The sequence below is a fragment of the Suricata suricatta genome, chromosome 11 (assembly GCF_006229205.1).
Source record: "Suricata suricatta isolate VVHF042 chromosome 11, meerkat_22Aug2017_6uvM2_HiC, whole genome shotgun sequence".
In the NCBI taxonomy this organism is placed as follows: domain Eukaryota; kingdom Metazoa; phylum Chordata; class Mammalia; order Carnivora; family Herpestidae; genus Suricata; species Suricata suricatta.
Window position 1 is genome coordinate 48,741,103 of NC_043710.1, and position 12,513 is coordinate 48,753,615.

The 12,513-nt window shown below is 45.7% G+C and overlaps 1 protein-coding gene across 1 annotated transcript; it reads right to left on the minus strand.

Moving 5' to 3' along the window:
• Positions 1-4,062: 4,062 nt before the first annotated feature.
• On the minus strand, positions 4,063-10,842 carry EIF3F (eukaryotic translation initiation factor 3 subunit F). The gene is made up of 8 exons (XM_029914901.1): positions 10,419-10,842; positions 7,804-7,874; positions 7,481-7,560; positions 6,939-7,076; positions 5,679-5,770; positions 5,107-5,243; positions 4,863-4,976; positions 4,063-4,289 (listed from the first exon to the last, which is right to left on the minus strand). Exons 1-8 carry the CDS (start codon positions 10,816-10,818, stop codon positions 4,212-4,214), a joined length of 1,110 nt encoding a protein of 369 aa, XP_029770761.1. The 5' UTR covers positions 10,819-10,842; the 3' UTR covers positions 4,063-4,211.
• Between the last annotated feature and the right edge of the window lie 1,671 nt (positions 10,843-12,513).

Consider the following 12,513-nt stretch of genomic DNA (forward strand, 5'->3'; position numbering starts at 1 on the left):
CTCTAACCTTAATTCTGGACACGTCTCTGCACACTCTACCTAAGTCTCCCCCACTCTAGAGTAGCCAGGCTTTCCATATACCATTAGCCCTTCAATCATCTTTATAAAGTACCAGGAAACATCCTAGACTCCATGTCTCACCATCCAAGTTCAACCAGCCTCCAAGCCCTCCTGAGTCTGCCTCATAACATCCTCTTCAAAGTCTTGTCGCCATCCTTGCTGCCACTGTCGTCATGTCCTCTGAGCAATCACAGCGGCCCTCTGATTCACCTTCCTGTCTTCTGCTTCTCTCCCCTTCCATCCTTCCTCCACATTAGCAGGGGATCTTCCTGAAATGTCTGGTTAAATTACCTAGAGCCTCCCTCTCCCCCAAATTCTAGGATAATATCCAGCCTCCATAGTCTTGAGGGCTATTATGCTCTGCCCCCGGCATATGCCTCCTTGGGTTCTGAACCAGCTTTTGCAGGTTGCCTTTGCCCCATTTATCCTTTCCTGATTAAAAAAAAAAAAAAAAAAAGACTAGCCCAGGTATTATCGCCTGGGTAGAATCTTCCCAGACTTCCTAGGACACAGCTGGTCAATCTTTGTGATATGTTCCTGTAATGTTTCATTTTTGCCCTATTATTTATTTCACTGGGTCACTAAACGGTGAAGCAGAGGTATACAGAGAAAAAAAGAAAAATCCAGACATGAATTAAAGTCCCGTTTCTTTACTTCCTAATTGTCTGACATACTCAACTCTTTTGAACCCCAGATCCCTCTGTAAGAAGGTAAGACTGACCCAAACAGTTTGAACAGGTGCTCATTGAGATCCACAATCACTCTCTATCTTGCCACTAATTTCTTACTTTTGTTTTCCTCATCAAAATGTGAACTCCTTATTGCCAGTAGCATGGAGTACGCACTGACCAGTGCTGGCATACTATTTGGCAAATACGAAACACTTAATGCGAAATGAATAAACAACAGAACATAGAGCAAACACTGTTAGTGTACACAGGATTACCATCTACTATCAGTGTCATTTTCAGAGACTCTTTGCCATTTGGCATCAATCTGCCTATTGGATTAGGTGGTCCAGAATCAGAATTTAGACAGTAAGTCCAGAGGCTCAGTACACCTGAGGATGTATTCCTGTGGGAGCTACCTGTTCCCTTTTGAGTTAATGTGCACTTATAGGATCAAGATGCCCATGGGCTCAGGATACTTTATTTTGGGTTAGGCCATCCATTGCTAAGGGTTGTCCTAAGGTCAGAATGTTCATCAAAGCCCATCAGGGAAGGTACAGGAATATGCCATTTACACCTAAGAAACTAATGCTATCAAAGTAACCATCAGAATGAAGCTCATCATGGACCCTCGACAGCTGGTGTTGCCCAGCTTCTGCAGGGAAGAGGCAGTGAGAAATGGAGAGGTGGTGGGGCCACTGCTTAGTAGAACTAATTGGTTGGCATGGTTCATTGGACTGACTGAAAGGACTAATTAGTTTGGGTGGCTAAGGTCTGTGGAATGCTCAGACAGGATTTGGGGGCTAGAGCAGGTGGATTAGTATTTGAAGGGTGTAGTCTGGGAAATGCTGGGAACTGGCAAGGGGATTCTTTGGAAAGCTGTTGGAGAAGTCGGGTTAGGGAGACTTCGACTGAAGACTGAAGAGCCCCGAGGAGGGAATCCCACGTGGCAGGATGGCCAGGCGGGGTGGGAGTAATTCACCAGCTTTGGAGCATTATCTTCACTGGCACTGGTATAAACTTGTTCCATTTTTGCTTAGACTACAGAAGTCCTATCTTAGGTGTAATTCCTAACTGTCCCCCATGGATTACTGCTTCTTCCCCGTCGTGGGACCCTCAGAACTGCTGGGAATCACTGCTCCCACTCCCCACTCCATATGGAATGGCAGTGTGTGGGGGGCAGGTGACTCTGTGTGTGTACTGACCCAAGGCGTGCCAGGCCACCGTCTCTCATGTACTGTGCCTCTTCTGGTGCTAATTCAGGTTACCTACATTTCTCACTTGGACCCCTCCAAGCTACCTTTCAGGTGACCAATGGCATCATCCTGAAAGGCACTCCTGCTTCTTTTAGACACTTTTTAGAGGTCTCCCTTAGCTATTCTGATGCTGACAAGCCCTCACCCAGCCACCTCTTGCTGGCTGTCCTGTGCAGGTCCACACATCTCTTCACTGTGTCCAGTCTATCTCTGCCTTGTTCAGCTTATTCTCAACCAAGGGACACCTGTGGCCAACCTCTACAGGTTTACCTCCTCAGTGCAAGTCTTCCCCAATGACTCTTCTGGGCTTCTGCAGCAGTTTACACTGTCCGTTCCACAAGGGATGCTTTCAACTGCCCTCGGCTTGAAGACAGCACACCTCCTGAGAGGGGATCTCTGTCCCCTGTCCTATACTTCTCAGGAGGGTCAAAGCTACCAGGCTCTGAGCAGCTTCGAAGGAAAAAGGGTTCGATTTTCATTCTGACCCTAAAATATACATTGTCTTCTGAGACTAGTCTTTTTCATGCAACATTTTAAGATGTCTTGCTTACAGTTGCAGGATAATTTTCTGTGTTGTTTCAGGTGGATCTTATAAACAGGGGTGGGATTTGTTTTAAAATTCAATGTCTTTTTCTTTCATTAGTTATAACTTTTTACATTTATTGTGCTTACTATATTTGGACTTATTTTTGCCATCAATACTTTACCCACTATTTCCATGCTTTCTCTTTCTCCATTAGAAAATATTATTTCCTCTTCCCTATTCCATCATTTCCCATAATTTTCATTTGGAGATTATATTTCCAGTGATTAACCTTGGAATTTTATCATGCATATTTAAAAAAACTGAAGTTGGTATTAACCACTCACCCGAAAAACAAAACACAAACACTCTGAACTCTGTTCAACCCTCTTCCCATTGTGCATGTTACTTTTAACCTCACAATTTTGGGTAACTATTGTCATTTCCCGTGTTTACATTTGCCTACATGTCAAAAAGTATCATTACTACTTTACTTCTTGTATTTTATGACCCCCAGAACTTGTTACATGTCTCAGAAACAGAATTAGAACCCAGGTCTTTTTGATATCACTTACTCTCATTTCCCTTTTCACTCCAACATGTTAACACAACCCTCAGTCCCTGAATAATGACCCACTTCTTTCTCAACCTGAGACACTTTGAAGTGGCCAGGCAGAACACTCTGGCAATCAGATGAAAGGGCTGTTTGAAGTCTACAAAACCCCTGGGAAATGTCATCTAGTCTTTGCTTTGATTCAGCCATTAGCAGAGCTCAATATGGCCCAATGATGCTCTCAAGTTACACGTAGTACCCAAGGAGTGTGGAGCTCTGGGGAAATCTCTTTAAATGTAAGCTACAGATCCTAATTTTGCCTCCCCAAACCATAGTAGCAAATAACTCCAACCTACTATTTAAGTAGTTTATGACCCTGACCACACTTTTTACTTTCAGTTCAGATTAAGCATTCAAATCTCTTAATTATTTTCCCTCCATGGATTCTCATTTTTCACTTCCTGTGGAAACCACATGATCCACCAAAAAATGGTTCAGAGCATTGCCAGTAGACACCTTTCCAGGCTGAAAGCCAAAAGAAAAATTTGGTAAAGTACAATTAATCCTCAGGAGAAGACTTTCTACCAGCATGTACTTATGGGGCCCAGGCCTGAGATTTGTACCCACTCCCTTCATTCCTCTGCACTCACTCACCAGCACGTGCTCTAGGTCTTCCTAACTGTGCAAAGGACAACACTTTGTACTGTCAATCATGGGAGGCACTATGGAAGAGAAGTGACAAAAATTTTTTGGAGGTCCAGTTTGTTCTAATCATAGGCAAAAGAGCAGGAAAAAGTACCTCTGTGAAACCAGTGTGCAAAGAAGGCTGTCTGGTCTGGGGTCGGGTGAAAAGTGGCTTGGATTTGGGCTATGGGTGCAACTACTGATGGCAAGTCACCAACACACAACCAACTTCCACCCAAAGTATTCACTTCCTGGTTTGTGCATGAGCCCTAGAACAGTTTTCTCCCTCCACCCAGCAGTAAGCTCATATAAGACGGATTCATTTACAAAAGGTAGGCCATGTTTATTTAGAGTCACAAGCAGTTGACTGACTCAGTGTGACTCAAACCACAAGGAAACCATCCTACAACACTCCGTGCTGAGTCCTGGGGTGGCCCAGATCGGCAGGAGTGCTGCTTGGGGCCCATTCACAGGTTTACAAGTTTCTCATTCAGGGCAATCTGTGACTGTGTGAGATTGGCCAGGTAGGTCACCATCAGCAGGTCCTAGAAGAGGAAGAAGCCACAATAAGAGAGGGGTTGTGTAGAAAGGGAGAAGAAAGCCTGGGCTTGGTCAGCTCCATGGTGAACACTGGGTATGAGGACAGTTCTGGATAAATAACAGCTCGGGAAGAGGCTGAGTAAGAGTTGAAGGTGGAAGATAAGAATGAAATGTCTGAGGACACTTTCTCTTCTTTACTGATATAAACTCAGGGTGGTTTAGCTAAGGTCTGTGGGTAGGGACATGGCGGGGGGGGCTGTCTGTGAACCCAGATGGGGAAAATAAGAAACTGCATTTTCATTAACCTCTGAATTTAGCATTTCTTTTGACCATGAATCTGGATAGCAAGTCACAGTAGTAGTATCCACAGTACCAGAGACAATGGTATCAAAGAGAAGGCGGAAGACCTCTCCAAACACACGTACTATCTCTTCCTTCCTCCCAACCTGGACTACAAGGGGCCAAAGGCAAAGCCCTTTCTCCTCTGTTCCCTTCTAGGCCATCTCCCTTCACATCTGTGTGCACGAGCTGAGGTGGGGGAAGACACAAGCTCCCAGAAGCCCAGGGATGGCACTTACGTTGATGTTGCTGTTGAGCATGGTCTCAAAGTCATCGGGAACAATCTTGGGTACTTGGTTAACCAGACTCATCAAGAAGCGGCCCACAGTATTGTCAGCGGACACCTTTCCAGACTGAGCAGCAAACAAAGATTCAGGGAGGCAGAGTTAATTCTCACCACCGAGGGCTGTCATGTCACCAGCACACCTCTCAGCGATCTCAGAGTGGAGATCTGCCCTCCTTTCTCGCCTTGCCCCTCCTCACCAGCACATCCTCTGCATACTGTAGCACTGTGCTCAGGGCATCCTGGATGCGGGCCGATGCCCCTCCTACTTGCTGCAAGTCGCTTGAGAGTCCGATCACCCGGTTGGGGCTAAAACAGGTCTTCATGATCAGGTCAACTGTGGGCACAGGTTGGGGGATAGAAGCACAGACATTTCAGTCATCCCATCAGGGAAGAGACTATCTCTAATCATTCTGGTAACTTCCCCACTTCCCTCTGGAAACAGCCAACTTCTCTGAACCCCTGCTCTGCTCTTGGCTGCTTTTCCTCCTGCTAGAGTTTAACTCCTGCACCCAATATTCTAATCACTGGTTTTGGTCTTATATGAATGGCCACGCAGCCTCTGGTGCTGATAATTTCCCACTTCTAACTGCACAAATAATTCCTGGAAGTTCATTTATGAAGGAGAGTGGTTGTGACTTTAATCATCACAGACTTTAGATCAATGGGTCCTCTTCAACCCACCCAAGGCCCTCCATTCTTGTTAGAGAGCAGCTACCCCTTCCCCTGAAAAATGTCAGACCTCAAATGAGGGTATGGGATGGTTACTCACCTCCAATGCGTTCAGTGTCATAATATGCATATTTCACTGTCAGAGGTGTGAACATCACCCCCATGGTCCTCCCAGGGACACCCATTAAAGTGCTGGGGAGAGAGAAGTCAAGGTAAACAAATGGCCTTGGGAGAGGGTTTCCATGTCTAGTCCAGTTTGGGAAAGCAGTCATAAAAAGATTATAGGTTCCAAGGTTCTGAGACAAGAAGGCTGAAACCATGTGAGCCCGAGGTCTTATGGGAGAAAGTCAAATTTTTCCTTTAGCTCACTCCACACACCAAAGCCTGGCCTTCGAGAGGGGACTCAGCCTGCAGATCTGACTTGGTTCCTTCAGAGGACTGCTTCACTCACTGCAATCTCAGTGATGAAACAGGAGACTGACTGCACTTCCCTGTGGAGCTGGCTGCCCAGATATCCGCACCTAGGTCATCTCTAAGACTGAGCCCTTCGTTAGCACTGAAAAAAGCAAACTGATGCCAGCCCACCAAGACTAGATTAGGTGCTTTTAGAAATCTCACTAAAGGTGACTCCCTTTATTATGCCAATTATGTATGTTCAGCTGGACCATGAAGAGTCTGTTACATTATGTCACACACAGAAAAAGCACAAAGCCAAACTGTATAAGGGATACACTAGCACATGCCTTCATTCTAACCAGAAAAGATAATCTAACTCCTCCCGCCGCCCATTCTTTAGTATGCCTCCCCTGTCAACCAGCATTTTAACTGCCTGCAAGCTCAATGTGTCAATGCTATAATGTCACTGTCACCAAAACTGCACCCTGGGGTCATAGACGTAGTCAAAGAAGGACAGCCATCCTTTAAGCTGTATGATTCTGAGTCCTGTGTATCCAGGGATAATGATAAACTAAAGGGTTACTCAGAAAAGCAGGGAACACGACCAAAATACCAGTGAGGATCAGCTACAGGAACTATGAAGAGTTAGCCTACAGAAAAGATGACAGGAAAAACATGATTGTTTGCTCAAATACCTAAACGGCTGTCATCAGAAATTGGTTAAGAGAAATGAGTAGGAATCTGGGGTACAACTTGTATCAGCAAGTGGATATTTAAGGGAGAAATTTTGTTTCAGAGTAAAATCCTTGTAATAACTGTTGAGAGTGAGGAATGGGCTTCCTTAGAAGGCAATGAGTTATATGTACTGAAGAATTAAACCTGCTTGGGGTGGAGGTGGGGGTCATCCAGGCATGGTCTGAACCAGAGAGCCTTTTATGCCCTCGTGCCCCAAGACACTGGTCACCTGACATAGGCCTTGATGCTCATGCGGCCGTTCTGGAGGCTCGTGTCCACGGTGAGGTGAATGGGGTTGGGGGCTTCCCGGCTATAGTACTCATGGATCAGCACAGAGTGCTCTGTGATGTCGTGGCCCGTAGCATACCTGGAAAAGGGAACATAGTTGTGGATTCATGTCTACATGTAACATTAATACCAACATGATGGTGACATGGGTGTCTCTAGTAGCATTACCCTAGTGTACCCTAAATTCAAAAAGAATACACTGAAAACTGTTATCAATTCAAATCAAAGGTTGACTTAGAGCTCTTGAAACTTTATACATCAGCAACAAGGCAAAAGTACTTGGCTCAGTAAAAGCTACAATTCAAAGTTTAAATATTCTTGGCCTCATGAGATCATAATTGCAAGCAAAACACACCAAATCCACAGATCCTTGAGGTAATACACTTTCAATACTCTGACTCCAAAAGGGAGTATAGTGTCTAGTCTGATGGCAAAAAACCTTGGCAATCACCAACACTTTCCATTCCCCCAACTCCAACTCACCAGCCCAGAATGAGCTCATTTGGAGAGACTTTCTTGTGCAATTCATACATGTTCTTAGCGAATTCCATGTCAACAGCCACCTTAGAAGGAAAGCAAAAGAGGAAGCTAAGACGCTACAAGCCCATAGAAAAAAATGGATGAAAAGGACCAGAGCCCACCCAGGCAGATCAAAGAGGCCTGGGAAGTATGTACACATAGAAAAAAGACTCTTCGCAGGACTTTTAGCTCTAGCAGCACAGTACGTTGCGCAGGAGGGGCGTTAAGGAGAGCCCAGCAAACGAACAGCTACAGACCACACAGTGGCAGCGCAGGCTCCCACTCACCTCATCTTCGGACTCGTTGTGCGGCACTGAAAAGCAGTTAGTGACCTCCACTGAGTGCTTGTCAACGGTTCCTGTGAGAGAGAATTGTCCCGTGTTATAAAACCCTAGGCACGCCAGCCTCCCACCACTTTCCATATGCTTTCAGAGGCCTCCTCAAAGCCAATGAACAAACCGAACCCCTAAGTTCTAAGTTAGCCATGTGCATCCGCGTAACCAGGTTCTCCAGCGCTGACGCTCGGAAGCGCTCGCTCTTTCCTTTAACCATCAACGTATGGGGTCTATTCTTCCTTCACAAGGTCTTCTTCTGCTTATCTGTTCCTTCCTGCTACCAGTCCACAGAAAAAAGTCCAGGTCTTTTCTCTATGACCTTCATTTTTCAGCCTCAGGACTTTCTCCCCATAGTTGAGTATGCAGAACTACCTGGAAAATTCTAATAATGTCCACATGGGGCACCCATACAGTAGCCTAGTCTCAGAGCACAATGTAAGGGAGCTTCACCTGTACCTGCCTTCAGCCATCTAGTCCCACGGTCATAACCTTAGTCCCATTTCCATCCAGAAACCTTCTACCTGTGAACCTTAAACATCAGTATCAGTCTATTCTAGTTCTGATACCTTTACTCCCATTATGTTTGTTTCTTGACCTAAGACGCTGGTCCTTCAGTGTCTCCATTTTTTCCTAATCTACTGGCACTGCCCAGACCAGGCTTCCAGCACTGCCCTCTATACCCGAGCCCATAATGCTGCCCACACCTGTGTCTGTTTAATTCCACTTCACTATGGTTTCTGCTCCCTTAGCTGAAACTATGTCCCCAAACCCAGTGGGTAAATACATTTTCTCTTATTTGACCTCTCATCAGCGTTCAATAGACTTGACCATTTCAGACTTCTGAAGCAGTTTTGAGTCTTCCATATTTCCATGCCACTATGATATCCTTCTATTAGAGAATTTATCACATTGTATTCTAATTATTTGCATGAGTAAATCTTCATCTTGAATTTAAGGTTAGAGTAGATGTTATTTATAATTCAAAGTTTGATAAAACATCTAACAGTTCTATGGTACTTAAAAGGTGCCACTGACTTCATTTAACCAAATTAAATATGTTTCATGAATTAATATCTGAGAAAATTTATAAGCTCTTAGTAAGCAGAGTCCACGTTTCATTTTTTGGTTAAGTACTGCCTCTAACACCTAGCACTGTACCCTGGTCCCAGTCTAGAAGAGAATCTGAAGACCTAGATCACAGGTTACTATAGTATCTAGGCCACTTAACAGTCTCCCTCAGTGGAGAACTGTATCTTTACTTAAATAGCTCACTTCAGTGCGTTTGGAAAATTTGGCAGTGCAGCTGAAAGAGTAGTATTTGTCAAGCCCCAAATTAAATGTTGCAAAAATCCTTTGTCACAGAGGCTCAAAGCAGGACACAGTTACAGAAAGCTATTATACTTTGGGAGATTAGGAGTGGGGGTGAGGGTAGCCAAATGCAATGAAGGACTGATAATTAACACTTTTCCTGGAAACCTGGAAGTTCAGTGGAACTTGGAACAAATGAGGGAGAACAGGGAAGGCACTTGTGGCAAAGAGAATACAAAGTGTTGGTTTCAGAAAAACCTTGGCAATGTCTGGAAAATAATGGATCAGCTGAAGTTCGTGTAAAATGCTAAACCTTGAAAAATAAAGAAAGGGAGACTCTGTTTGTGTGTTGCAGGAGTAGAGCCCTGATGTGGAGGACGGCAACTAATAGCTGTTTTGTTTCTCACGTGTGCCAGCAGTTAGATGCTCTTGGTGATAATTTAGCTCTTGCAAAGCCCAAGTCTAAGTAGCCCCTGGAACTAGCCTTTAGGTAATTTGTTCCAAGGCACACGAATATTTGGTGCAATCTACCTACTAATCTTGTCCTCTTTGCAATACACCAATTGTCTTCTACAGTGGAAGGACTGTTACATGTCACAAAGGTATCTAAGATTAGTGATAAAGATGGAATGAAAATGAATTTGATGGATCAGCAGCCCCCAGAGAAAGAGGCACATTACCACTAACCCCTCTCCAGTGCCTCTCGATTTTACAAATTACTTTAACATATTAGGGGACTAAAGGACAAAAGATCAGGCTTAAACGTTTAGGAAAACAGAGTATTATTGAAGTCCTAAACGAGTTTCTGCCAAGCCGGTTTCCTTGTTCAAAGGGACGTCTTTTTACAGCTGTCCCCACTTCGTTCCCAAAAACGTCTTTGTCAACACCTGGAAAATAAAGACCTTCAGTCCGTAAAAAAGGGGGAAATGTGGCCATTCGGTTTAGAGAGTCCAACGTTTCTGACTTCATACTAAGCATCTCAACTCATTTTTGGTCACACTTGACCTTCAGGGAAGATTAAAAGTAAACGAAATTACTCAGCATACGATGTTTATTCAATAGCTAACTACTGCTTACGTACTTTATGCCGCCCAAATGACAGCAATGTGACAGGAAAGTTTAAGTTCTTCAAGGACATAAGTCGCGCCAGGAACGTGGGATGGAGGAATAGGTAAGAGGTCAACGGGGATGGGAAGAGAGGGGAAGAAAAGAAAGAGGTGGGAGGTAGAAGACTCAGACAGTTCTGTCTGCACACTCACCCAGCAGGGTCCCGATAACTCGGGCAGCGCCCTCGTTGCGTCGCTCGTAGCTGTCCACGATGGAGGCCAAAATGACCGGGTGCAGCCGGACCACACGGCCGCCGGGGAACGGGCCTGGGAGAGCAGGACCAGGCAACGACTGCGCCGGGGTCTGCGCTGGGGCCGGCGTTGAGGCCGGGGTCTGGCCCGGAGCCGCGGTCGTAGCCGCCGCAGCCGCCGCGTCTGAGGATGAGGCTGGAGCCGGCGTTGGAGCTGCAACCGGCGCTGGAGCCGGAGACGGCGCTGGCGCTGAGGCTGGGGTTGGAGCCGGGGCTGGGGCCGTGGCTGGGGCCGCGGACGGGGCTGCGGCTGGAGCTGGACCGGCGGCGGGAGTACTCGCCGGTGCTGCCGGTGTGGCCATCTTGTCGAGAAAGAAGGAGCCAGGCATGGAGGGGAGGGCGTTGAAGAATATTAGGAGCACGATAGGCTGAATATGCACCACGTGATCTAGATCCTTGTGTTTATTGGCCATTGATGATGCTTCTTACGGCACAACAATTTCCTGCTGAGTTCGTGCTCTTTGATTTCTGTCCCATAAGCACTCAGTGAGAGCCGAGCTAAATAGTTCCGCGCACACTTGGGACCGAGTTGAGAGAAAAGAATCAACTCAGTCTGCGCAGCTGCCGCTAGATGGACCCAAAGAGCGGAGAATGGGTGGTAATTCCTGCTTTCGGACTTCAAAGGGATAGTGAATTTGTTTTTTAATTTTTAATGTTTATTTATTTCTGAGAGAGAGAGAGAGACACAGAGTGGGAGCAGGAGAGGAGCGGTGGGGTGGGGAGACACAGAATCCAAGCAGGCTCTAGGCTCTGAGCTGTTAGCACAGAGCCGGAGGCAGGCTGGAACTCACCAACCATGAGATCATTACCTGAGTAGAAGTTGAAAACTCAACTGACTGAGCCAACCAGGGGCACTAGGATAGTGAATGGTAAAGTGCCTTCTAAAGGCGCTTCTTGACAGAGTCCTAAGAAGTCAGTGCGGTGGCTTATTCATTCAGCAGTTTGAATATGTACCAGATGCTGTTTTAGTCCCTTGGGGTATATCAATGAATAAAACAAGGGTTGTTGCCCTCCAAAATTCACCATCTAGTGGAGAGAGACAAAGAAGTACATTATATAATGTGCTCGAAGGTGATGAGTGCTATGAAAAAGGAAAAATTAGCGGGGAATAAGGGAGGATCAGGAGTTAGGGTAGGTCACAATGAGAATGCAAGATTTGAGTTAATTGAAGGAGGTGGCTATCGTTATGGGGAAGAGCCTTCAGGTCAAGGAAACAGCAATGCAAAGGCTTTAGAGACAGGAACAGGCCTGGAGTATGTGAGGAGGCTTTTTGGTGGCTGGCATGTTAAGATCATGACAGGTACTAGCTGGAGATAGACCTTTTAATAGGAGTTGGGGAGCAGACCATTATGGACCTACTAAGCCATGATAAGGATTTTGACTTTTAGTCTGGGAGAGGTGGGGAGTCATTGCAGGGTTTGGAGCAGGGGAAGGTCATGATCAGTCTTAGTTTTAAAAGGATCATTCTGGGGGTGCTCGGATGGCTCAGTCGGTTGAGCATCTGACTTCAGCTTAGGTCATGATCTTCTGGTTTGTGAGTTTAAGCCAGGCATTGGACTTTGTGCTAACAGCTCAGAGCCTGGAGCCTGCTTCGGATTCTGTGTCTCCCTCTTTCTTTACCCCTTCCCTGCTCATGCTCTGTCTCTCAAAGATAAACACTAAAAAGTTTTAAAAAATAAATAAATAAAAGGATCATTCTGAATGTTTTAAGAAGAATAGAACGGGCCAGGGGGAGATGGTTGTTGAGGAGAGGAGGGTAAGAGAGTAAGAGCAAGAAGACTTTTTAGGAGGTTAGCAGGTAGCCTACGAGAGAGGTGATGGTGGTGGGAACCAGGCCAGTAGCAGTGGAAGTGGTGAGAAATGGGTAGACTAGGGATATATTTTGAGGGTAGAGACAGCAGGATTTTCTGAGGAATTGTATGTGAGGTACGAAAGAGAAGAATCAAGGATGACTCCATTGTGTGTGTGCATGTGTGTGTGTTGAACAATTAGTATGA

Coding starts and splice junctions, on each gene's coding strand:
- EIF3F (XM_029914901.1), bottom strand. CDS start 10,818: ATGGCCACACCGGCAGCACCGGCGAGTACTCCCGCCGCCGGTCCAGCT. Junction 7,077..7,480: donor AATGAGCTCATTCTGGGCTG/GTGAGTTGGAGT, acceptor TCCCTTTTCCAG/GTATGCTACGGGCCACGACA. Junction 5,771..6,938: donor AGCATCAAGGCCTATGTCAG/GTGACCAGTGTC, acceptor CTCTCTCCCCAG/CACTTTAATGGGTGTCCCTG.